This window comes from Prionailurus viverrinus, chromosome D1 (assembly GCF_022837055.1).
Source record: "Prionailurus viverrinus isolate Anna chromosome D1, UM_Priviv_1.0, whole genome shotgun sequence".
NCBI lineage: Eukaryota > Metazoa > Chordata > Mammalia > Carnivora > Felidae > Prionailurus > Prionailurus viverrinus.
In genome coordinates, this window is record NC_062570.1 from 102,377,513 (window position 1) to 102,404,325 (window position 26,813).

General features: G+C 39.8%; 1 protein-coding gene across 1 annotated transcript in view; it reads left to right on the forward strand.

The window, feature by feature from the left end:
* LOC125176858 (fatty acid desaturase 2-like protein FADS2B) overlaps positions 1–26,239 on the forward strand; it is a 37,434-nt gene extending 11,195 nt beyond the window's left edge. Inside the window, exons 3-12 of the mRNA XM_047878762.1 lie at positions 797–994; positions 2,471–2,572; positions 7,514–7,639; positions 10,233–10,293; positions 15,132–15,208; positions 15,404–15,501; positions 16,492–16,588; positions 23,150–23,229; positions 24,414–24,534; positions 26,195–26,239. Coding sequence (XP_047734718.1) covers positions 797–994; positions 2,471–2,572; positions 7,514–7,639; positions 10,233–10,293; positions 15,132–15,208; positions 15,404–15,501; positions 16,492–16,588; positions 23,150–23,229; positions 24,414–24,534; positions 26,195–26,239 — 1,005 coding nt within the window. The remainder of the gene's footprint in view (positions 1–796; positions 995–2,470; positions 2,573–7,513; positions 7,640–10,232; positions 10,294–15,131; positions 15,209–15,403; positions 15,502–16,491; positions 16,589–23,149; positions 23,230–24,413; positions 24,535–26,194) is intronic.
* Positions 26,240–26,813: the final 574 nt, after the last annotated feature.

A 26,813-nucleotide genomic window follows, 5' to 3' on the forward strand; every position in this document is an offset into this window, starting at 1 on the left:
GCACCCACATGCACATATGCATGTTACATAAACACAGAACCAGGAAACCCCCACCCCCCACAACACATATCAGCAGACACACACTAATGCCACCAGAGATCCTGCCCTGTTTCTAAGGATCCATCAATCAGCTCACAAGAAAGTCATCCTTTGAGCTAATCCAAGTGAACAGCATTTTTTTGTCCATTTTTATTTTAGTTTTTTTAATATAATTTATTGTCAAGTTGGCTTCCATACAACACCCAGTGCTCATCCCAAAAAGTGCCCTCCTCAATGCCCCTGCATTTTTCTGTGTTCATCATTTTAATGAAAGGGTCCTTTGCACATACTGAACTGCTGATGATGTAGAAAATTCTATGTAAACTGTACCACTAACTACAGTAACACAGATCCATATAGACAACACAGTTCTCCAAAGCATTATTGGAGATCAATCAATCAATACCTGAAGCAATACTGATGGTTTGAAAGGCAACAGTTAGACACAATAACCATCTTCACAGCCCCCCTGCCAAAAAAAAACCCCACAAATTCTGAGCTCCAAAATAGTTTGAGGACAGTTTACAAACTACTACTCCTCTTTCTATTCTCCAGGGAAAAAAATGTTATCATAACTTTTCAAAAAAGTTTTGTTTGTTCATAGTTTTATGTTTTTAATTTTGCCCAATTAAATTTATTAATATAATTAAATTTGTATTCATAAAATTAAGGTACTAATAAGGTAATATAATGGATTATTGTGTTCATTTGTGTTCCCTGAGGGAACTAATTCCTTCCTTGAACATTTATTTCTCAGTCCCAGTTGGTGGAAGATTTCCGAGAATTGCGGAGAACATTAGAGGCCATGAACATGTTCAAGGCCAACCCAGCGTTCTTCTTCCTTCACTTCATCCAGGTCTTGATTTTAGAAACTCTGGCTTGGCTAATAGTGTGGCATTTTGGCAGTGGCTGGGCTGTGACAATATTCATCTCCTGCCTTCTCACAATTTCCCAGGTAAGCACATACCCTAAAACCAAGCAGTGGCTTTAGGGGACGATTCAGAATTGTTTCCTTCTCCCTTTAGACCTGCACCAGCTGCTGTCTGACACCTCCTAGCAAGCTCCTCATCAGTGTCTGACACCAGCAAGTTGCCACACCTTGCCAGACCCCAGTCTCTTGTCTGTAAAATAAGGATAATTTTTGTGGAAATGTTATCTACTAACCAAGTTAACGTGAAAACACCTAGCACAGTGACTGACACATAGGAAGTATTTAATTTATGACAGATGCTAGTCTTTGCCCAATTGTACCCATACCAGTTCAGTAACTGAAGTCATTTCCCAGCCATATAACACTCACCTTTATCTTTTATTCATCTTTCAATCAACAAAGAGAGAGGGAGTCAAACCAAGAAACAAACTCTTAACTATAAAGAATGAACTGATGGCTACCAGAGGGGAGGGGGGGGGGTGGGTGAAAAACGTGAGTGCACAAGGAGTGCACTTGTCATGATGAGCACCAGGGGTTGTATGGAAATGTTGAATCACCATATTGTACACCTGGAGCTAATATTACATTGCATGTTAGCTAACTAGAAATTAAATAACACTTAAAAAAAAGAATGTGTGGATTCCACCATAAATGCCAATCAACTACTGGGACATAGCAGAACATCTGATCGATCTTTGTTGAATGATGTGTGAATCTCTAAACATGGCTTTCTGTGAGTGCAACACTGCATTGCGGACATGAAGGAAAAGGCACCTGGTTCCTGCTCTTGGGTAAAGAGTCTTTCAGTGGGAGAGATTCACGTTCAAACTTGTAAACATACAACATGACAGAATGACATTAATGCCAAGGACAGGAACAAACGTACTGTTGAAGCAGAAAGAGGCATTTAATTCTCATTGGAATAAGTGCAGAAGGTTTTATGGAAAATTAATGTCAATGTTAATTCCAGGATGTATGTTAATTTTTTTTTTTGTAAAGTCAACTTGCTTTATTCCTTGAAAAGCAATTCTTTTGGAAACTGGAAAGGAAACATTTGTTTGGTACTTAGCATAAGCCAAGCACTTTGTAGGTATTTAAGTTGCCCAACAGTCCATGAGTAAAATATTATCCCTACTTAGCAGGTGAAGAGCTGAGGTTTGGAGCTACTGAGTAATTTGCCAAGATCTGTGCAACACATACATGGTGAAGAATGATTTAGAATCCAAATCTTCCTGACTCCACAGGCCATACCCTTTCTACTCTTCGCTGGAAGATTTTGACAGTGACAAGGAAAATGTTCTATACTGACAGAACCCCATGCACAAAGGCACACTAGTGGGAAAGAACACAATGTGTAAGAAATAGAAAGTGAACTTGGCTTGGAGACAGATAAGATCCCCCACCATTCTTCTCCTATGGGCTTTGAATCTATGAGTGAGCTCATTTATTAATTTCCTCTTGACTCCTCAACTTCTTTAACAACAATTTCATCTCTTCTAGTGTCAGAGTTCATATCTGCAACATGACTTGGGACACCTTTCCATATTTACGAAGTCCAAATGGAACCACCTGATGCAAAAACTTATGATGAGTCATTGCAAGGTACAGGATGTTCATGGAGCATGATGGGATTCTCATGCTCCTAAGACAATGGTTACCACGTTTGTTTGTGCAGTCGTATTAGTAAAAAATGTTTGTGCACAAATAGATTCACAAATATGCTAACAATGTAGATATTACATACATACTAATATGCAATATGACATTGTAATATATATGCTAAAATTAAGATTTTAATTTTTTATAAGGAAAGGTTTATTTTTATTTAGGAAGTTCCAACAGTTTTTCTTACCTTAAAAAACTCTTTAGCCTGGGGTGCCTGGGTGGCTCGGTCAGTTGAGCGTCGGACTTCAGCTCAGGTCACGATCTCATGGTCCGTGAGTTCGAGCCCCATGTCGGGCTCTGGGCTGATGGCTCAGAGCCTGGAGCCTGCTTCCGATTCTGTGTCTCCCTCTCTCTCTGCCCCTCCCCCATTCATGCTCTGTCTCTCTCTGTCTCAAAAATAAATAAACGTTAAAAAAAAACAACTCTTTAGCCAATCCTTGGCATCCCACTAAAAAACCACCACACAGGAGGATTGTGCCTTTATAAATGAAGAGGTGCTCTGTAAAATCATGAATGGGAATGTTCTTAGAAGAAGTGTAAACATTTACTGCTGGGAAGCAACAGGAATTCAGCAAGCCTGATTAGTCTTGGAAGGATAAGGCTATGATGAAATAAAGGGAACGATGCATAAGAGATAAAAGTGAAGAAAAAGAGAAAGAGTGGACAAGAAAGGTCAGATAGCACTGTTCAAGAGTCAAGGACTGTAAATCCCAGACTGGTGGAAAATGCAGTGGTGATGACGGCAGTTGGTCTTGCCTCCCCCTGCCCAAACTCCAGGAGGGCAGGTGCTTTGTTCTATGAGCCACTGCAGTGCAACACCTAGCAGAGTACCTGGCACATAGTAGGTCTTCAATATCATTTATTGAGTGGATGGATGGATAGATGGATGGATGAACCAAGTTAACAATACAGGACTGCCAAGAGTGGGTTTTAGCTCTGACTTGACAAGGCTTCCTGTTTGATCTTGACTGAGTCATATTCTATCTCTGACTCTCAGTGTTCTCATCTTTAATATTAGGAGTTAAACAGGATGTCTGTTTTTCTATGACATTCTAGGATTTAGTGACTATGTACTCTGGTCCGGATGGGGGAAAATGCCTCTGAGCCTTCCATTAAGCCAAATCTTGCATTCAAGGCAGCTCATTTTAGTAAAAACTCCTAAGCACTGACTCAGAGCCTACTTGTTTTGCCTTAACACAGTGGTTTTATATTGAACTGAAAGATACTTAAAATAAGTCTTATCAACCCTCTTTCCAGTTGGGCAAACTAAGCTTAAGTAGATTAAGTAACACAGAGTTGGATCTGGATTCATATTAGAATTAAGACTGTTCCTCAAAATGGTTAGAATGATTAAAATAGTCATTTTATGTGATAAGTTTCATTTAACTCGAAAATTTCTATAGATACACAGTTCTGCCCTCTTTCTACTCATGCTTGATTGACAAAGTGTTTCTGTATCCAGTCAGAAATGTTTACCACAGAATAAAAGCAAAAACAGTTTCTTATGTCCTGGTGAGAATTAAGGTAATTCCTTTTGAGGAAGTCAGAGGAAAAGAAAGACTCATGTGTCTTGGAGGTAATTGACAGTTGACTTGATGCCAGTATAAGTAATATTTCAAGCTCCACCCTTGCTGGTCCTTTTAAAAAAAAAATCACTGCTTTCCCACTTGTCCAAATTTGTACACAGCTCTCTCTATATAAATTATGTTGCCAGAAACAATTTTGCACTAGTTGAAATGAATATAACCTTGATGACTCATGAACGGAGTAAACAAATAGGAAATGCTCTAAAAGCAAATTGAGTATACTCTACCTTTTTGCAGATAAAACCAGTGATTTGTGAGCAAAATGAGTGTAGGCTTCAAACTACCTGTAGGAAGGAAAGGTGGGCAGGAGGGAGGCAGCAAAGAAAATTGTAATATAAACAGCAACAACGTCACCTTCTACATACATCACAATTTTAAATTTCAAAACTTGACTTACTATCATTTTACCCTTGCCCTGAGGGGTTTTGGGGCGGAGGTTTTTTTTTGGAATTTTCACTCACTAGCTGTGCTAGTAATTGTGTATGCCTGATCTTTGCAGTGTTTGTGCAATAAAAGAGTGCTTCTGAAAGTATACCATGAAATTTCTGCGCATATTTTGGACTTTTGTGCAATGTTCAAATCAAAATGGGCTCCCTGTAGCATATTTTTCAATGCCCTCTCCCAAGATGCAGCATGCACAGTTTGAAAACTATAAGAATCAAGAATCAAGGATTATACTAGGGACAAAGAGACAGAGTATTTGATATTAAGACCTGCCTTAAAAATCTGGCCTATCCTCTTTCCAGGACTACATCCTAAAATAATTTTGGGGGAGGGGTGTGAAGCATGTTATTTTTCTCATCCATTCCACAGATGAGGAAATTGCCCAAGGCCACGCATACCCAGTAGCAGGGCTTTGAATTCAAGCCAAAAAAAAAAAAAAAAAAAAAAAAAATGGCTTCAGGCCAAAGTTTGGATTTCTTATAATGCACCAAGAAAGGACCTAACTTGGGAATGAGGAACGACCTAGGGTGGTTTCTGTATGGAATTGGGTACAGGGGCAGCCTATTTGCATGTAGCTGATAATCTTCACTTCCAGCTGGATCACTCTATCCCTTGCCGCCAGTAATTGTGGCTTCCAGACCGAGGGGTAAGGGTAGAGCCAGCAGCTTTAGATCACAATTACTCCCATCACTGTTCTAAATTCCAGGACCTTGAGTTGTCAAGATCTTCTCCCTGACCTATCATAAATCAAAATTTGTCTCTCCTATTACCAACTTCCACAGATAGTCATTGACTGCAAGAGTACAGATAAAATGTTGGCTCTCAGAGGATTTAATTAACAAAGTGAATCACTGCTTATTGCAGTGTCCTTGTTTGTCTATTGCTCCCATAGGTTGTATGTTTCATAAGTATGGGAACCCCATTTTATCATGTCTAACTCTATATTCCAAATGCTTGTTTCAGTGTCTGATGCATGGGATATACTTTAAAATAAATAATGAAAAGAGCAAGTGCATAACTGTAAAAGTGAGTGGGTGGTATGCAGTCAGATGCAAGAGCAGAGTTCAATGAGGACCCCATAGGGGGAGTAAAAATTGATGAGTCAAGTTCAGTTTGACATATCATGAGACATGCAAAGGAAGTGTTTGGAAAGTGATTTTCCTTTCACGCATGAGATTTAGCAGATAGATGTGGGATGGAGGAAGAGAGATTCCATTACAAGGATGGTAGGGAGTGTTAGAGGTGAAAAGAGACTATTGCTCCTGAGAGATGGGGTCACCAGGGGTTTGCTAAGAGAGGACTCTACAACAAGGACTATGGAAGGCAGTACTAACACTTGCAGATTTTCAAACATGCCCATCCCCCTCAACCATGGAGGTAGTGTCCAGATCCGCATAGTCCAACAGAAATATAATGCAAGCCACATTAAAATGACATAAATCGGGGTGCCTGGGTGGCTCAATCGGTTAAGCGTCCGACTTCGGCTCAGGTGATGATCTCACGGTCCGTGAGTTCGAGCCCTGTGTCGGGCTCTGGGCTGATGGCTCAGAGCCTGGAGCCTCCTTCCTATTCTGTGTCTCCTTCTCTCTCTGCCCCTCCCCCGTTCATGCTCTGTCTCTGTCTCAAAAATAAATAAAAACGTTCAAAAAAAATTAAAAAAAATAAAATGACATAAATCATTTTAAATGATCTAACAACAACATTTCAAAAGTTAACTTTATCACCATATATATATATATATATATATACATATATATACGTTCAAAATTATTATCATTTCTACATGTAATCAATATAAAAAATTTTAATATGATATTTTACTCTCCTTTTTTCATCCCGAGTCTCAAGATCCAATATTACACACATACTGCTCATCTTAATTTGACTAGTTACACTTCAAGTGCTCAATAACCAGCGTGTAGCTCGTAGCTATCATATTGGACTGTGAAAATGTAAAACATGTTTAGGCCAGTTATTGAGAGATGTCAAATATGCAATAAAAAACAAATACTCTTTATTCTTATGTAATTTATGCAATAGGGGAAAGGAGAGGAAATTGAATTTCTCAATATGCCAACATTTTACATACATCATCTCTTGTCTCCCCCAAACAACCCATGGAAGTAAATGTCATTATATCATATTTACTGCAGATGGAATACAGGCTCAAAGAGGGTGAAATTTACCCAAACCACAAAGCAGTATTTATACATCCAGGATATGAAACCATATTGATGTGCTTCCAAATCCTTCCTCTATTAAAACTTTCACACTGTCATTGAGAGAGAGAAAATCACAAACAACCTAATCAGAGATGATTTGAGCTCAGAGCCAATTGAATTATTTTTATTCTCATTTATCTTTATATGAGATCATGGAAGCCTGAACTTGCAGTAATGTGAGCCAAGCCCCCTACAAGATAATTTCAGATCCATGATTCATTTAAATATTCATGAAAGCAGGATTCCTAGGACCATTTTACCCCAAGAGCTAATTGAAGTTTTAGAGATGAGTTTTCTTTATTTGTAAAATAAGGATTTTCTCTGTCCTACTTATCTTCAGAATTTTTAAAATGAGGATTCCCCCCCCGAAAAAAAAGGATGGAAAAACATTTCATCTGAACAGGTTTTTGTGAATTTTATGAATTTTCCTGAATCCCATGATTATTTGATTGCAGGCTTTGAAAGGCTCTGTCCAATGGGCCATTTTGTGACCCAGCAGTCAGGGAACAAGTTCCAGAAGCTCAGATATCTTACTTTGACTTTGGAGATGCATGCAGAAAACTCTGAGAGTGAAGGACATCCCAGGAGAGAAATCTTGCAGCTAACGAACCCTCTCTTCTCCTCAGGGCCTGTCAACATCCTGGTGGAATCACCGACACTTCCAACATCATGTAAAGACAAACATCCACCCCAAAGACCCAGATATTGATATGGGTGCACTTTTCCTGCTCGGAGAATTGCAACCTGTCAAGGTATGTTTAGAACTCCTGAGCACTTAAGAAATGTTCCCAAAAGTGATTCCTGGAAATGTCTATGGTCTTGTCCCAGAAATATGGAGCTGGGGGTTCCCACTTCAAGCACCTTCTCAGAGCATGTCTCCTTCTTTGAGTCCACGATATACACATGAAATAACTGAATTTGAGGCTGTACAAATAGAAGGAAATGTGGAGCATGTGATTCTATGGTCTTAAATGACACGCCGCCAACCTCCTATGGAAGGAAATATGGTAACTTGTATCACCCTGCTTGAGCAATCCTGGAGACAAACAGATCCCTGCCCAGTGGTCACCACTACAACAGAGGCAACATAAGTTGCTGTTAAGTAGTGAAACCAGATGACTGAAGCTGGCAATGACTCTCCAAAATTTAACGAGGATATGGAGACATTCATTCTCTCAGAGAAAAACATGTCAGTATATTCAATAAACACTAAATCACAAGTATCTGAATAACTAGTTATCTCAACTAATTCTAGCTCAGTGAGAAGAGGCTGTACTAGTGTTTTTTAGTTTGTGTTCATTTGGTTCATTTATACATGAGCCACAGCCCAAGGGCTTTGTATGATACTTAGACATCTCACCTCTCATTTGGACTTGATAAACAATAGAGAAAGGAGAGAAAAAATCAACTCCGGAATTTGTCAGTTGATTTTTTTAACCTCAACTTAAAATCATCATGTAAAGGACTATTACCAAATGTTTTAGGAGAAAGTCTTACTTCAAAGAAGGAGGTACAAGGATAACTACAGAAAGGTCTCCCCCCTCTAGAGAAATGGTAGATCCTGAGAGTCAGGTGCTTAGAAAGAGGCTGCTATTTCCTAAAACAACTAAGGGGTTTTATTGAGAATGCAGTTCTGTCAGTTGCTGCCTGCACTTTGGGCTACATAAACCAAAAATTGTGTAACTTTTTAAAAATAAGTTTTCCCAGCTTCAGAAGACTGTACCTTCTTCTCCAGTTGAATTAGGAAACAAATCTCTTGACTAGACTTAAAAAAAATCTCTGGCTGTGATCACAAATCAGTTGCTTTTGACAATGGCTCCACAAATAAGTTGGACTTCTCTGATGTTTGTGGACTCCTACGCTCATCAACAAAAGTGTGATACTTTGATTTCTCTAATCATCCCCACAGAGCAAGAAGGATTTGTCTTAACTGAATTTTATGAAGCAGGCTTCCCCTCCCCAGAAGTACCTCCTTAAGGCTATGTTCAGTATACATGCTGCCTCTTCACAAATGATGGAGGTCACCTCCTAAGTTTTATAGCTGCTCTTGGGACATGTCCCTAGACCTTAGAGTTCCGTGTAATAGAGTTTCAGAGCTACTGTCTGAGGCATTGCTTGAAATTATTTAAACTCTAAAATTCAGTTGTTTACATTTTTAAAAAATAGTTCTGGTGAGCCCTGAACTTCTTCCATCTCACTTTACTGCCAATTTTTCTACCATTTTGTTCAAACATTCTACTTTCCAGGTCCTGTGATCATGTTCTAGAAGACTTACAGCCCTCCTTTGGAGTGAGACTCAAAAGCAGTCCTCCATCTAGGTGTGCCAGCTCCCAGGAATTTCCACCTGCTCTTTTCCCCATGTTTCCCACTACTTAAAAATCTGGAGGTTTGAGAGGAATTGCAAATAGCTCTTATTACATCATCAACATGCTATTTCTTTTTATCTATGACACTAAAAGAAGGAAAGATCAACCCTACTATCCAAGTATGAAAAGAAGTCTATATGCAGGAAGGGAGGTATCAACAAAATGGAGGAGAGGCAGAAATCAAACAATGCCCATAGTGTTGTGTCCAAGTGAACATACAGTAAAAATATAGAGCAGACATAAATCTTCATTTTCACTCATTCAACTAAACATTCATTGTATGTTTACTAGGATATATAACCATTACCTCTATGCCTCCCCTCAGAGTATTTGCTGTCCTTATGCACTGAGCACAGACTAAATTAACTAAGGAGATTCCTAGAAAATTAATCAAATTCCCAGCATTAAGATTTTATGTAATATCATTACACCTTAGAAATAGTTCATCACAGTGTGACATCCATAATGAGAACACAAAGGAGGAAAGATGCGACAGATAAGAAGGACAATGTCTATGTCTTTTATCATATTACCATTTGATAAAGATCTGTTGAAAGAATGAATGGACATGGAGACTGAGCTTCAAGCAGAATTCTAAACACCATAGTTAAGAGAAGCTAGAAAAACTCATCAGAAATATTCCCTTTTGGTCACCACTCCACTCCATAGAAGGACAAAAAATTTTCAAAATGGCTTCCATGGGAATTTTTTTAAAAAATCACAATCCCCATAGTCAAATGTAAGAATTACCCACAGTTAATTAAAGCAAAATGATGCTGCAATATTTCCTCTTATTCCAGTTCTGGTTCTTCTAGTGCCTCAAGTGTGACAGCCAACAAATTCTGACCATATGGCTCTTTCCATAGAGATTTTAAACACACACACACACACACACACACACACACACAGAGCAATGTTCTTGAGCATTAATGACCACAAGTATTGTCTCTTATTTTAGTTTTATGCTCTCTCCTTTCAGTTTGGCAAGATGAAAATCAAGTACATCGACTATGAAAAGCAGCACCTGTATTTCTACATGGGTGAGTCTCATTGGAGCCACTTTCCTTATCATCCCATGTCCCTGAAGCAAGCTGTTGTCAAGCCAGACGGCACAACAGCAATGCTCTCACAGAGAGACCAGCCCATGTCTTATTGTGACTTGGAAAAGCGTCATGTCGTATTTCAGACTTCCTGGGGACAAACATCTGAAAAGGAAAAACTGGAAAGCAAATAGGCAGTTTAATTTTAATGTGCACCTCATGAGATGCTTCAGGAGGGATGGAAGTCAATCAAGGAGCCTTGCATCTGAGACTATCATAGAAAAACTAAACACCTGTCCAGAATAAAAGAATAGTGGTATTTGGATAAGGAGGAAAGAGAAACAGGAAAAGAATGCCAAAGCATTGACATTATGAAGTCATAAGACGTAGATACTTAGGAATAAAAGGCACCTGAGAGCTACTGTGTGAGAGAAAGATGGTTGCTCCAATGGTCCACATAAAGTTGCAGAAGATATTTTAGTGGACAGAGACATATATGTATGTATGTATGTATGTATGTATGTGCATATTTTGGTTTTTAAGGTAATTAAAACTGACCAAGCAGAAAAATTTATTGATACCGTAGTACAGTCTAAATTTAACATAATTTTTTTACAGAAAGCCAATATTTGAACAATCAACGGTAAAGATGGGTTTTGTTTAGTTTTTTTAATATGAAATTTATTGTCCAATTCGTTTCCATACAACACCCAGTGCTCTTCCCAACAAGTGCCCTCCTCAGTGCTCATCACCCACTTTCCCCTCCCTCCCACCCCCCATCAACCCTCAGTTTATTCTGTTTTTAAGAGTCTCTTATGGTTTGCCTCCCTCCCTCTCTTTTTTTTTTCTGCTTCCCCTCCCCATGGTCTTCTTCTGTTAAGTTTCTCAGGATCCACATAAGAGTGAAAACATATGGTATCTGTTTTTCTCTGTATGACTTATTTCACTTAGCATAACACTCTCCAGTTCCATCCACGTTGCTACAAAAGGCCAGATTTCATTCTTTCTCATTCCCACGTAGTATTCCATTGTATACATAAACCACAATTTCTTTATCTATTTGTCAGTTGATGGACACTTAGGCTCTTTCCCTAATTTGGCTATTGTTGAAAGTGCTATAAACATTGGGGTACAAGTGCCCCTATGCATCAGCACTCCTGTATCCCTTGGGTAAATTCCTAGCGGTGCTATTGCTCTGTCATAGGGTAGATCTATTTTTAATTTTTTTAGGAATCTCCACACTTTTCCAGAGCAGTTGCACCAGTTTGCAATCCCACCAACAGTGCAAGAGGGTTCCCGTTTCTCCACATCCTCTCCAGCATCTATAGTCTCCTGATTTGTTCATTTTAGCTACTCTGACTGGGGTGAGGTGATATCTGAGTGTGGTTTTGATTTGTATTTCCCTGATGAGGAGTGACGTTGAGCATCTTTTCATGTGTAAAGATGTTTTAAAACACAAAGGAAACCTTCCATCAATCAAAGTGTATTTTGTAACATAAAGGGTTTTTAATTTCTAAACTGCTGTCATTTATACCAAAAAGCTTTCAAGAAGAGCATAACTGTTAAGACCTAGAACACTGTTCAGTTTCTACCTGGAGAGTACAGTGGTATTTCTAGTCAACTTCTGAATTTCAGTAAACCTGCAAATGTTTAAACTCCCCACTTTATAAACACAAGTCACAGGAAATCTTTTATGATAGTTGCACCCAATGTAGTGAAAATCATATGTATGTACGAATATATATAAATAGATCTGAATGTGGGTTCAAGCTGAAAGAAAATAGTGTAGCTACATAATTCTGATATTGATAAATAGCAATCTATCAATGGGTGGCTTAGTCAGTTAAGCATCCGACTTCAGCTCAGGTCATGATCTCACAGTTTGTGAGTTTGAGCCTGACATCCGGCTCTGTGCTGACAGCTCTGAGCCTGGAGCCTGCTTCTGTGTCTCCCTCTCTCTCTGCCCCTCCCCTGATTGTGCTCTCTCTCTGTCTCTCTCTCTCTCACTCTCTCTCTCTCAAAAGTAAACAAATAATTTAAAAAAAAGATTTAAAAAATATCATAAGCAAAAATGCTTTCCTCTTAACCAAAATCAAATTCATGACAGCTCAAAAAAAATGTTTTCATGGAACTCCAAAATATGCCCACCTAAAACATATGCTTACAGTTTGAGACATAAGACAAAATCAGAAGTTCCCAAACATTTCCTATAGATCAGTAGCTCTCAACCAAAAACAATACTGCCCTGTTGGGACAACACAGTGGAAGGGAAAGATGATACTGGCACCCAGGGAGCCAGTGGTTCTGTTAAACGCCCTGCAATGCACAAGACAGCCCCTAACAACAAGAAATTATCTGGCCCTGCACTTTCAACAATAGCCAAATTACGGAAAGAGCCCAAATGTCCATCAACTGATGAATGGATAAAGAAATTGTGGTTTATATACACAATGGAGAACTACTTGGCAATGAGAAAGAATGAAATCTGGCCTTTTGTAGCAATGTGGATGGAACTGGAGAGTGTTATGCTAAGTGAAATAAGCCAGACAGAGAAAGACAGATACCGTATGTTTTCACTCTTATGTAGATCCTGAGAAACTTAACAGAAGACCATGGGGGAGGGGAAGGGGAAAAGTTAGTTACAAACAGAGAGTGAAGGAGGCAAACCATAAGAGACAGGGAACAAACTGAGGGTTGATGGGGGGTGGGGGAGAGGGGAAATGGGTGATGGGCACTGAGGAGGGCACTTGTTGGGAAGAGCACTGGGTGTTGTATGGAAACCATCTTGACAATAAATTATATTTTAAAAATTACACTCCATTCACAAAGTAAAAATTACATTCCATTACACAAAGTTAGTTAATTAATTAATTAACTTAATTAAATAATTAATTAATTAACTTAATTAAATAAATAAATATATTTTAAAAAAAGAAATTAGCCCCAAATGCCAATGGTTATGGGGTTGCAGTTTATCTGATTTGCTCAATGTTGGGCACCAGTAGTCATTTGTAACATGCTTGACCAGGATGGCCTGTGGGCTTATTTTTGAGGTAAGGGGGTGAATTCCCACTGCTGTCCTTTCCACTGCTGGAATTCTGCAACCTCATTCTATGAAAGTCACCCTCTCTTTTTCTGCATGACCAAAAAGAGGAATGAAGACATCAGTGCCCTATTTTGAAAGGTAGCTGATCTCCAGGCTAACCAGCAGTGTGTTCACATAATAAAAGCTGTTGGAATTGCTTTTCTGAACTTTCTACCCTGTCTGTAGTGCTGCAATATGCCCTTAACTAATGAGGAATGAACGAATGCTGTGGATTCGCTACACGAAGCCCACTTCACAAAACTCTCTGCCTTTTGGAGCTGTTTCATTATGTCTTTTTCCTTCAAATGCCAACTTAGCATCTCAGGTACAAGTAAATCATGCTCAAACTGTCAAAGAGAAACAGAACTGGAAATTTTTTAAAAGTGACAAGACAGATTATATTCAGGTTTCCATAGTAAGGGAAAAGGTTTCAGTATAAACTCAGCTCAATTCTGCTGAACCAAAAGGTGGGAGACCTTTTAAACACTGGGTGTGTTAAAGAAATTTCCAAGAGACCTTGGTGGGAGGGAGAGTTGGTCAGTGTGATTAAGCCATCTGTGTCTGCTGCCTGGTGCTTATGAAAGTTAGGTTCCCACCCTCCATATGGAGAGACTGAGACAGGCCCCATCCTGGATGATTTCATTCAAAGGAATGACTCCCAGGGGTGCCCAGGTGGCTCAGTCGGTTAAACGGCCAACTTTGGTCAGGTCATGATCTCGCAGTTTGTGAGTTTGTGATCACATCGGGCTCTGTGCTGACAGCTTGAAGCCTGGAGCCTGCTTTGGATTCTGTGTCTCCCTCTCTCTCTGCCCCTCCCTCGCTCCCACTCTGTCCCTCTTTCTCTCAAAAATAACTAAGCATGAAAAAAAAATGAAAGGAATGACTCCCAGATCCTTGAGAAAGACATTTCTGGGTTGTCGAAGATCCGTCTCAAAGACAGAGAAAGAATTTTACAATTGTAAGTTTTCTAACAGAAATAGTCTAAAAAAAGGGAGATCTGAGGTCTCTAGTCAGTTTTGGCTTGAACAAACAGTTAATTCATTTGGCAACGTTGAACTTTCTCAGGCAAAACTGCAAGGAGGCCGGGGTTATTCCAGAGGCATGGCCTTAAGCTGTTAGAAACTATGCTCACGTTTGTTCAAGCATCTTAGTGTGAGGGATAAACAAAATCATTTGTGCTAAGAATATGTAGAGTTTGAGAGTCTGGAGGCCAACGTTGGACATAGCAGAGAAAGAGGATGCAACTAAAGTCTGGTCAAGGACAGAGTCGTCAAAACTCAGAAGGACTCCAACACACTCCTTTGTGCTCTAGGCAACCTCCCTGGTCCTGGAGAAGAAGCAGGTAAATAACCATCTGGTCAGTAAGTGAGTACAGCTCCTGTGTTTCTGCTACCCTGACATATTGTGACAGGGCCCAATTGTAAGGATTGTGATGGACTGACAGATTCCATGGACCTTGAGAAAGCTTGAAAATTCACAGCAGAAGCTCTTCTGGGTTGCCTCCATAAGAATGACACAAATCTTCAAAGCTTTCACTTCCTTAGTGTCCTGAGAGCTTGAACCAAAACCTGGTTCAACCTCAGAGACCCAAAGAGCCCCGTGGAATCCAGGATGTGGTTGTGGATCTCCACTTTGCATCACTTCTCAGGGGCAACATTCCAGGAGTAGCATGTTAAGGAGATAGACTCCTGCTTATTTGCATTGGGATCACATTCTACTCATTTGCTGTCTGTCTTTTTGTATTCTTTTTCAGTTGGGCTCCCCCTCCTCATGCCTGTATATTTCAATCTGGAATCCATGAAAGTGATGTGCCTCCAAAGATATTGGGAGGTGAGTAATTTGATTTATCATCTGAAGATAGATCTGATAGAAAAGGGGGCATGAAAATGCTTGGCCCCTTCCAGATGTAGCTTCCTTGAATAATAAGGCATAAGATTTAGCCAATTCATGAAAGGGCCCTAGACCAGTGAAGGGGAAAATAAATTGTGTCCAGGGCATTTAACTGTCAATCACTTTTCTCTGCAGGACATTGCCTGGGTCAGCAGCTTTTACATCCGCCATTTCATCACATTTGGCCCTTTCTATGGAATCTTTGGAACCATATTACTCATATATTTGGTCAAGTAAGAAACCAGAATATTTTTTTTTATTCCTGTAACCTAGATGATCCTCTTACCTCCATTATCTGAGATATTTTTGATTAGCAGAAGATTGGGATACCATGCCCTTTCTGTAACTGAGACATTTCACAAAAATAATTTTTTTTTAAGTTGAAATAGTTCAATAAGAAGAGTTCTTTGGAAAAAAGAACTCGCCCAGTCTTGTCCTTTTATTCCCATATGCTTAATTCCAAGTTGCAGAATTCCATCTGATCCCCAAATTCTTTAGATTATAATCTGACTGGATACCATAATCCTTGCCAAAAATAATGGAAAGACAAAAAGTTTTAATGTTATTTTACGGCTACAGATATTCCCCAAACCAAAATGCCCTCAACTAAATAGCTGTCTTCAACTTCCAATTTATTCCTCTCCCATTCTTTCACGTTATGATTCTAAACCCTACATAATAGCAAAGATATTGACAGCTACTATGCATCATGCACTTTTATAAAGGATTTACCTGCATTATCTTACTTTATTTACATTATTTATTACTTAATCCTTGCACCTCCCTGTAATGTAGGTAGCATCATCTTCATTAATCTCAGAGAGATTAAATCATTTATCAAAGTTATAGAGCAAGTAAGGGCTAATGGCAGTGCCACACCAGAACTTGAGCCAAGTTCTATCTGATGGCAAAGCTGAGGCTGTCTATCACTTTGCATATGCTCTAGGTATATTTTGATCCTTGCACAAATGCTGCAACAAACTTGGGGGTCACTGCTTCCAAAAGGCTGCAAGATTGGTTATGTGACCGAAAGTCTACTGTGTCGTCTCTACATATAAACGGCCTCCAAAGAGGAAAACAAATGACCACCATTTTATCGGAATCTTTGATTCCCTTCCATTTCCTCAGTTGCTCAGCCAGATCTTCCAGCAGTTGTGCCAGCCCAGTGTTGGGAACTGAAACACCCCAAGAAGTCATCACTTTCTCCTTTTATTCTCTGAAAGGTTTCTTGAAAGTCCCTGGGTAACATATGTTACCCAGATGAGCCACATACCAATGAGAATGAGCAAAGAGGAGAACCGGGACTGGCTCAGCGCTCAGGTAATGGTGGAGTTTCTGGGGAAAGATCCTGCAGACTATACTGATTTAGAGTCTGGCTACCTCAGATAATAATAATTTATACTTACATAATGCTTGCTAGCAGGCAGGCACTGTCCCCTGCTTTGCATATAACTACATAACACAGGTGCTATGATTATTACCACTTTACAGATGATAAAATTAAGGGATGAAGAAGTTGAGTCACTTGTATGACATCACAGTTAATAAGTGGTATAAATCAGGTTTTAAACCTAGGCAGTCTGATTTTAGACTCCTTTGCTCTAAAGGGTCAGTAAAGGGGCTCCTGGGTGGCTCAGTCAGTTGAACACATGATTCTTGGTTTCGACTCAGTGTATGATCTCATGGTTCATGAGATCAAGCCCCCATTGGACTTAAGGCTCTCTCTCTCCCTCTCTCTATGCCCCTCCCCTACTCTCTCTCTCTCTCTCTCTCTCTCTCTCTCTCTCTCTCTCTTCCCCCTTCCCAAAATTAATAAATAAATATTTTTTATATTTAAGAATCAGTAAACTATAGTCCAAGAGCCAAATCCAGCCCACTGTTTGTTCTTGTAAATTAAATTTTATTGGAAACAGTCATGCTTTTATATTTACATATTATCTATGATTGCTTTCATGCTACAAAAGTAAAACTGAGTAACTATCAGAGAGAATCACATTATAAGAAATGTTTGCTGACCTGTCCCCTACAGAACACAACCTTTCAAGTGAATCTGAGCTCCTAGAATTACATTTAAGTTTACACCTAGAAGGACCCTAAAATTCACCCCATTTCATTGTATAGCTAGAAAGCCCCAGAGAGAAGATATGGTATGCTCTCTGAACATGCTATTAAGGATTAGCAGAGTTATGATCAGTACAGAATACCCCTGCTTCCTAAGCCTTCCAGTGGCCATGCCATGATTAACTGGAAAATCCAGTCATTATACCACTTCTTTTTCCAAACTCATTCCCAAATTCAGTGGACTTTCCCTTTGGACATAGAGTATTGGTTCTCACTTTTTGGTCACAGACCACCTTATGCTCTTAAGAGTTATTGAGAACCTCAAAGAACTTTTGTCTATGTAAGTTATATCCATTTATATTTACTATATTTGAAATTAAAACTGAGAATTTTAAAACACCTATTTATTAATTAACTCTAAAATAACAAGAATAAAACCAATACATGTTAAACATCAGACTGATGATACCATCCCATGTTTAGAAGCCTCTGGAAAAAAATCCAGTGTACAAGCATGAGAGATTGGAAATTAAAAAGGCAAATGCTATCTTAGAAATAGTTTTGACTTGCAGATCCCCTGAAAGGATCTTAGAGAACCCTAAGGTGCTCCAAAATACACTTTGAGAAACATTGACATAAAACAACCACGAAAATAACATTCAAAATGGCAACAACCCCAACTGGAATTAAACATTAAAAAGGCATTGAATAGATTGCTGAGGAAGATGGCAGCATAGGAGGACGCTGGGCTCACTGCGTCCTGCTGATCACTTAGATTCCACCCACATCTGCTTAATTTACCCCGATAACCACCAGAAGACTAGCAGAACAGACTCTCCAGAGCCAAGCATAGACAAGAGGCCCATGGAAGAGGGTAAGAAGGGCGGAGAGATGGTGAGCGCTACGCAGACTGGCGGGAGAGAGCCAGGGTGGAGGGGCAGCCCACCAGCTAAGCAGAGCCCCCGACTATGGCTTGCAAAAGCAGAGGGGCTGGACGGAGTGTGTTCAGACAGCCAGTGGGACTTAACATCTGGAATGTTATAAGCTAACAGCTCTGCTCGGAGAGTGGAAAGCGGGAGGGAGAGTTGTTGAGCCCTGTAGGACACAGCTCAGCTTGGTGGGGAACAAAGGTCCTGGGAAGTGCCATCTCCCTAACCCATCCCCCAGCCAAAATCCCAAAGGGAACCAGTTCCCCTCACGGAACTTGCTTGCACCGTGCAAACACCCAACGCTGTGCTTCTACAGATCCATGCCTCCAACAGGTCTGCCTCCCTCCTGGTGCCACAGGGCCCCTCCCACAGTGGACCACCAAAGGCAAAGCAAGCTGAGTCTGACCCTCCCGCCCCTGTGCACCTTGCAGATCCACCCCAGCTAATATACCAGATCCCATCGAAGCAGTACTACAAGCCTGACAGTGTGCAAGTAGCCCAGACAGAGGCCACACCACTCCATAGCGAGTCCTGCCCCTGGGAGAGGGGAAGATAAGGTACACACCAGTCTGACTGTGGCCCCAGCGGTGGTCTGGGGGCAAACATCAGGTCTGACTGCAGCCCTGCCCACCAACGCAAGTTACTCCAGACAGAACAGAGGAAGAGCTCTGCAGTTCCCTGCCACTCCAGGGACTATCCAAAATTATGAAACGGAAGAATTCTCCTCAAAAGAAACTCCAGGAAGTAGTGACAGCTAACAAACTGATCAAAAACAATTTCAGCAATATAGCAGAAAATGAATTTAAAATAATAGTCATAAAATTAATCTCTGGGCCTGAAAAAAGTATAGAGGACAGAAGAGAATCTATTACTACAGAGATCAAGGGACTAAGAAACAGTCAGGAGGAGCTAAAAAATGCAATAAATGAGCTGCAAAATAAAATGGAGGCAACCACAGATCAGATTGAAGAGACAGAGGAGAGACTAGGTGAATTAGAAGATAAAATTATGGAAAAAGAAGAAGCTGAGAAAAAGAGAAATAAAAAAATCCAGGAGTATGAGGGGAGACTTAGAGAACTAAGTGACGTAATTAAACGAAATAATATATGCATAATTGGGATTCCAGAGGAGGAAGAGAGAGGGAAAGGTGCTGAAGGTGTATTGGAAGAAATCATAGCTGAGAACTTCCCTGATCTGAGGAAGGAAAAAGGCACTGAAATCCAAGAGGCACAGAGAACTTTCTGCAGATGTAACTTGAATCAATCTTCTGCACAACATATCATAGTGAAACTGGCAAAATACAAGGATAAAGAGAAAATTCTGAAAGCAGCTAGGGATAAACAGGCTCTAACATATAAAGGGAGACCGATAAGACTCATGACGGATCTGTCCACTGAGACTTGGAAGGCCAGAAAGGAATGGCAGGAAATCTTCAATGTGATGAACAGAAAAAATATGCAGCCGAGAATCCTTTATCCAGCAAGTCTGTCATTTAGAACAAAAGGAGAGATAAAGGTCTTCCCAAACAAACAAAAACTGAAGGAATTCATCACCACTGAACCAGCCCTACAAGAGATCCTAAGGGGGATCCTGTGAGACAAAGTACCAGAGACATCATTGCAAGCATGAAACCTACAGACATCACAATGACTCTAAACCCATATCTTTCAATAATAACACTGAATGTAAATGGACTAAATGCTCCAACCAAAAGACATAGGGTATCAGAGTGGATAAAAAAACAAGACCCATCTATTTGCTGTCTACAAGAGACTCAATTTAGACCTGAGGACACCTTCAGATTGAAAGTGAAGGGATGGAGAACTATTTATCATGCTACTGGAAGTCAAAAGAAAGCTGGAGTAGCCATACTTATATCAGACAAACTAGACTTTAAGTTAAAGGCTGTAACAAGAGATGAAGAAGGCCATTATATAATAATTACAGGGTCTATCCATCAGGAAGAGCTAACAATTATAAATGTCTATGCGCCGAATATGGGAGCCCCTAAATATATAAAACAATTATTCACAAACATATGCAACCTTATTGATAAGAATGTGGTAATTGCAGGGGACTTTAATGCTCCACTTACAACATTGGATAGATCATCTAGACACAGGATCAATAAAGAAACAAGGACCTTGAATGATACACTGGATCAGACGGACTTGATAGATATATTTAGAACTCTGCATCCCAAAGCAACAGAATATATTTTCTTCTCGAGTGCACATGGAACCTTCTCCAAGATAGATCACATACTGGGTCACAAAACAGCCCTTCATAAGTATACAAGAATTGAGATCATACCATGCATACTTTCAGACCACAATCCGATGAAGCTTGAAATCAACCACAAGAAGAAGTCTGGAAAACCTCCAAAAGCATGGAGGTTAAAGAACACCTTACTAAAGAATGAATGGGTCAACCAGGCAATTAGAGAAGAAATTTAAAAATATATGGAAACAAATGAAAATGAAAATACAACAATCCAAATGCTTTGGGATGCAGTGAAGGCAGTCCTGAGAGGAAAATACATTGCAATCCAAGCCTATCTCAAGGAACGAGAAAAATCCCAAATACAAAATCTAACAGCACACCTAAAGGAAATAGAAGCAGAACAGCAAAGACACCCCAAATCCAGCAGAAGAAGAGAAATAATAAAGATCAGAGCAGAAATAAACAATATAGAATCTAAAAAAACTGTAGAGCAGATCAACAAAACCAAGAGTTGGTTTTTTGAAAAAATAAACAAAATTGACAAACCTCTAGCCAGGCTTCTCAAAAAGAAAAGGGAGATGACCCAAATAGATAAAATCATGAATGAAAATGGAATTATTACAACCAATCCCTCAGAGATACAAACAATTATCAGGAAATACTATGAAAAATTATATGCCAACAAATTGGACAACCTGGAAGAAATAGACAAATTCCTAAACACCCACACACTTCCAAACTCAAACAGGAAGAAATAGAAAGCTTGAGCAGCCATAACCAGCGAAGAAATTGAATCAGTTATCAAAAATCTCCCAACAAATAAGAGTCCAGGACCAGATGGCTTCCCTGGGGAATTCTACCAGACATTTAAAGCAGAGATAATACCTATCCTTCTCAAGCTATTCCAAGAAATAGAAAGGGAAGGAAAACTTCCAGACTCATTCTATGAAGTCAGCATTACTTTTATTCCTAAACCAGACAGAGACCCAGTGAAAAAAGAGACATCTGGATGGCCAACAGGCATATGAAAAGACGCTCAATGTCATGCCTCATCAGGATAATACAAATCAAAACCACACTCAGATATCACCTCACGCCAGTCAGAGTGGCTAAAATGAACAAAACAGGAGACTATAGATGCTGGAGAGGATGTGGAGAAACTGGAACCCTCCAGCACTGTTGGTAGGAAGGCAAACTGGTGCAGCCGCTCTGGAAAACAGTGTGGAGGTTCCTCAAAAAATTAAAAATAGACCTACCCTGTGACCCAGCAGTAGCACTGCTAGGAATTTACCCAAGGGATACAGAAGTACTGATGCATAGGGGCACTTGTACCCCAATGTTTTTAGCAGCACGCTCAACAATAGCCAAATTGTGGAAAGAGCCTAAATGTCCATCAACTGACAAATGGATAAAGAAATTGTGGTTTATATACACAACGGAATACTACGTGGCAATGAGAAAGAATGAAATACGGCCTTTTGCAGCAACTTGGATGGAACTGGAGAGTGTTATGCTAAGTGAAAAAAGTCACACAGAGAAGGACAGATTCCATATGTTTTCACTCCTATGTGGATCCTGAGAAACTTAACAGAAGACCATGGGGTAGAGGAAGAAAAAAAAATGGTTAGAGAGGGAGGCAGCCTAAACATAAGAGACTCCTAAAAACTGAGAACAAACTAAGGGTTGATGGGGGGTGTGGGGGGGTGATGGGTATTGAGGAAGGCACCTGTTGGGATGAGCACTGGATGTTGTATGGAAACCAATTTGACAATAAATTTCATAATAAAAAAAAGGCACTGAACAAAATGATATTCATAAGGGTTCTTAATTTTGAAAGTCTTGAGAAGCCCATGAACTCCTTCTCAGGATAATGGTTTTAAGTTCATAAAATAAAATACATTAGATTGTAAAGGAAACTGCTTAAACTGAAATGCACTTCTATGCTCAGAATCTGTGGCTGGAACAACTGAATGCCTCACTTCCCATTTAGAAGTCCTTCATATGTACTCTATGGAAATGGTATTCTAACCCCAACAATCTCTACCAAAATCCTATAATCCCACTTCCCATCTGCCAGAGTCCTCATTTATGACACTTTAGCCTTCTGTATCCAAGGGCTGATGGTGACTTAGCCCCTTCAAATCCTACATACTTCTTTATATCTGTTGCTTTGTATAAACTTCTTAGCAAAATATCTTAGCACCTTTTTAAATTATAATTTCCTTGAGACCTGGCACTGTGTATCTTTTATATCCCTCTTAGTTTCTTACACAAAATAGGAACTTGTTGAACAATTAGCTTATTAAGGGAATATACATCTTTTTTTTTTTTTGAAAGAGAGAGAGGTCACACACAAGTGAGGGAGGGGCAGAAAGAGACAGAATCCCAGGAGAGGCAGAGGGAGAGAGACAGAGGGAAAGAAAGAGAAGGAGAGAGGGGGGGAGAGAAAGAGAGAGAGAAATGGGGGCCACTCAAGCAGAACTCATGCTCACCCGAAGTGGGGCTCAAGCTCACATAATGTGGGATTCCAACTCATGAACTGTGAGAGCATGACCTGAGCCAAAGCCAGATGCTTAACGACTGAACCACCCGGGCACCTGGGGAATAAATAAACATCTCCTTTGACACTTGGGCTTACTTACGTCTAATTTAACCTTTTTCTTTGCAGGTCTTGACCACCTGTAATGTTGAACAGTCCATTTTCAATGACTGGTTCACTGGGCACCTGAACTTTCAGATCGAGCACCAGTAAGTGATGGAAACAGTTCATGATAAAAGGCAAAGGCTGTAACTTATAACAGTCCCCACCCCACCCCCATACACTCCAGAGCAAGCCTTAGACTCAGGATTTCTGATGGAAAAAATGAATCAGAATTCTCTCAATTCTATTAACATCAATGGTAAGGAAAGGAAGAAAGAAAGGAGGTGTAACAATTGTGAGTAAATGGAGGAAGATCTTGAAAAAATACCAAAGACTCAGTTTCTGGATTCCTAAGGACTTAGGAATTCGTGATTGTTTTTTTACATGTGGTTTGTTGGCAAAACCCAAGAAAAATCATGACATTTGTGTATCCGAGTTGTGTTGAAACTTAATTAAGATTTAATTTGAATATTAATCTGTATCTACATCTTTGGAGCTGAGGTTTAAAATAATCAACAATTAAATCCAGTTCCTACTGCAATTTCCAAGTGAGATCTGGAAATACTTTACCAAGAGGCAGTTAGATAGGCACCAAAGAAAGAGGAAATGATAATACTTTGAAAGTCAATCTCTCCAGAATATTCAAGGAAGAGACTTTCCACATTCATTTCATCTAAGCCAAATCTATGATAGGCAGAGAAGGAAAAAGATCTTATACCTACTCATGGGATTTTCTTATCCTTTCTCTCGTTAGTCCTTTAAAATCTCAGCAAAACAAGAAAGATTATTATTCATATTTCATCAAAGAGAAAGTTAAAACCCAAGAAGTTCATCTGGCTAATTAGCGAAAGCCTTGGGTAAAACCCACCTCTCTTCTTACTTTTCTCCTAGAACTTTTCCCCATATGCCTTGATTAAAACTTACTAATATTCACCTATTCATTGTGCAGGAGATATATGTATATACAGAAAGAGACAGAGACAGAATTGGGGTTGGGGAAGTTATCTCCAACTCTCCAGGTAATTCAAAATGGTAGAAAACCCCATACTTTCATTTCACCTGTCTCAGAATAAATATATTTTATAGAGGTAAGTCTCTTTGGTCTTCCCAAACATTAGCCACCCACAGGGCATGCAGAGATAAGATTAGAATGCTTTGGCAAGAGTCTTTGAGCTTCCTAGAGAAGTATTGTACAATGTCTACATTGCTAATAGAGTTTTATCTAGTAATAGGGGAACAAAAACTTCTTCTTTTGATCTAAGTTTTATATCTCCTGTTTCTCTTTCCCTAGTCTGTTTCCCACAATGCCACGCCATAATTATCACAAGGTGGCACCCCTGGTGAGGTCACTGTGTGCGAAGCATGGATTACAGTATGTGAATAAGCCCATGTTGGAAGCATTTGGAGATATTGTCAGGTAATTACAGAGTCTCTCAGCTCACAGCTCTCATTTCCCTCTCACTGCTAATCCCCAGACTATTCACTGGCTTGTGAATCATTTACCCAACAACTCTTTGTTAAGGGGCATCTGTATGTCCAGCATGGACATGAGACCCTTCAGGAAACATCAACAATGCAATGATAATAAACAATTCTTACCATTTACCTACTGCCTTCAAGATACTTCTTAGTGAAAATGTCTCACTACCCTACTAAATCTCAAGCTTCTTAAAACCAGGACTGTGTGTTGTCTCTGAATCCCCCACAGAACCTTGACATGGTTTAGAATTTATGTGCGGGGAGGGACTTTCAAATCATCTGGCCCAGAGTTGCAAACTTAGATGCCTACAGGGTCCAGGGACATAAGTGTGTGGGTTGGGGGGTAGGGGAACCGACCAAGAGGAGAGAAGCCTGCAGGAACTGAAAATCTGTGCTCATCGTGGTACATTCACAGCCCCCTAGAGAACATTAACAGCCCATGATCTGGGTTTAATAAGTTTCTCTTTCTTTTGGAATTAGGAAAAAAAATACCAGTGTCTTGAATGATGCCAACAAGATCAGATCTGGCCTGATCTGCCCCTGGAATGGTTCTCCAGCTTCAGACTCTCCACCGCTCCCATCTTCCTTTTCTGTCCTCCAGAGGACTAACCTCTCTTCAGTTGTTACAGAACTTCCTGCCCCTTGCCATTTTCTGTCCTTTGCCCCTTGGCTTTTGCCTAGAATGTTCTTCCAGTCTGCCCCCTCCCCTCACATCACCTTGTCAATTTCCATCCCCTCCCCAAGATTCATAAATGCCTTTTCCTCATCTTGGTCTTCCCTTGACCCCAGGACTCAGTCTGTCACCTGCTCTTGCAGCACCTGCTTCTCTTCACTTTACCTTTATCACAATAATGATTAAATAACATTGTTGGTAATAAATTATTTAATAAATGTCTCCCCAGAGGGGAAAATGGGTGATGGGCATTGAGGAGGGCACTCGTTGGGATGAACCCTAGGTGTTAAATGTAAGCGATGAACCACAGGAAACTACCCCAAAAACCAAGAGCACATTTTACAGATTGTATGATAACAAATTTGACAATAAATTATAATATATATATATACATAGACATAGACATATATATCTAGATATACATATACACATGTGTATATGTATATCTAGATATATATGTCTCCCAAACCAAACCAGGAACTCCATGTAGGTCAGTCTCATGTCTCTCCTACTCACTGCTGTATCCCCAGAGCCTAGAAAAACATCTTTCATATTATAAAGCATGATGGTGGGTAGAACACAGGATGAGTTGGTAGAGAGGTATATGCGTTATCTTATAGAGAGACTCAGAGAAGTTTTTTTTAATGCTAGAGAAGAGGACAGTTAATGGTTTGGGACACAAAAGAGAATAAAATGAAAGAAAAACTCAACCTCCCCCCTAAAGAAAAGGTGAATTCATCTGCTAAAAATCAATGCAGTATATTTGATTCCCTCCACTGGACAACAGAAAAGACGTCTTTCAGATATAGCTGAAAATGAAAACATTGCCTTGAACCAAGCAAAAGTGCACATGTTCCATGGAGCAGCTCCTCTTACATTAAAGTCTCACCTACTGATGATTTTGTTTACCTCTCCCACAGGGCCTTGAAGAAATCTGCAGCCCTCTGGATGGATGCTTACTATGAAACATGAAGCAGAGCATCAACCTTGGCACACATGTAGCTGTGTCTCTGAAGGGGGTTAATGAATGTGCAAGAGCTCTTTCCTTCTTAGCTGCTGGTGCCATAGGCATACGTGCAGTGCCAGGAGTGTGAACCCCAAGGGCACATGATAACCCCTTCCCTGAAGGTTTTCTCTGCAATTGCAAAGCAATGGAAACACAAGATGGTTAGGGTACCAAAAGGGAAATGGGAGCCAATTTTCTTTATTTCTTCTATAGAATCTTGAACTTAGTCCTACTAATAGACCTAATCAGATCATCTCCATCACTGGGGCATATGCAAGGGAACCAGGCAAAAGTCTTACTGAGAAACTGGGTATAAGAAGAAGTGGGACAAAAGAGAGACCTCTGATGGACACTTGGGAAAACAGCATGGTTGCCCTTAGAAGAGAATGGTGTATTTAAGAAATTTCTGCTGACCATACAAATTTTTGCTTATTCCTTACTTAAATGTGTAAGCCTCTTTTTTCTCTAAAAATTAAACATAATTAACATTAAAGTCTCCTTAAATGTTTCAATCTTCACTTTGGATTTTTCTT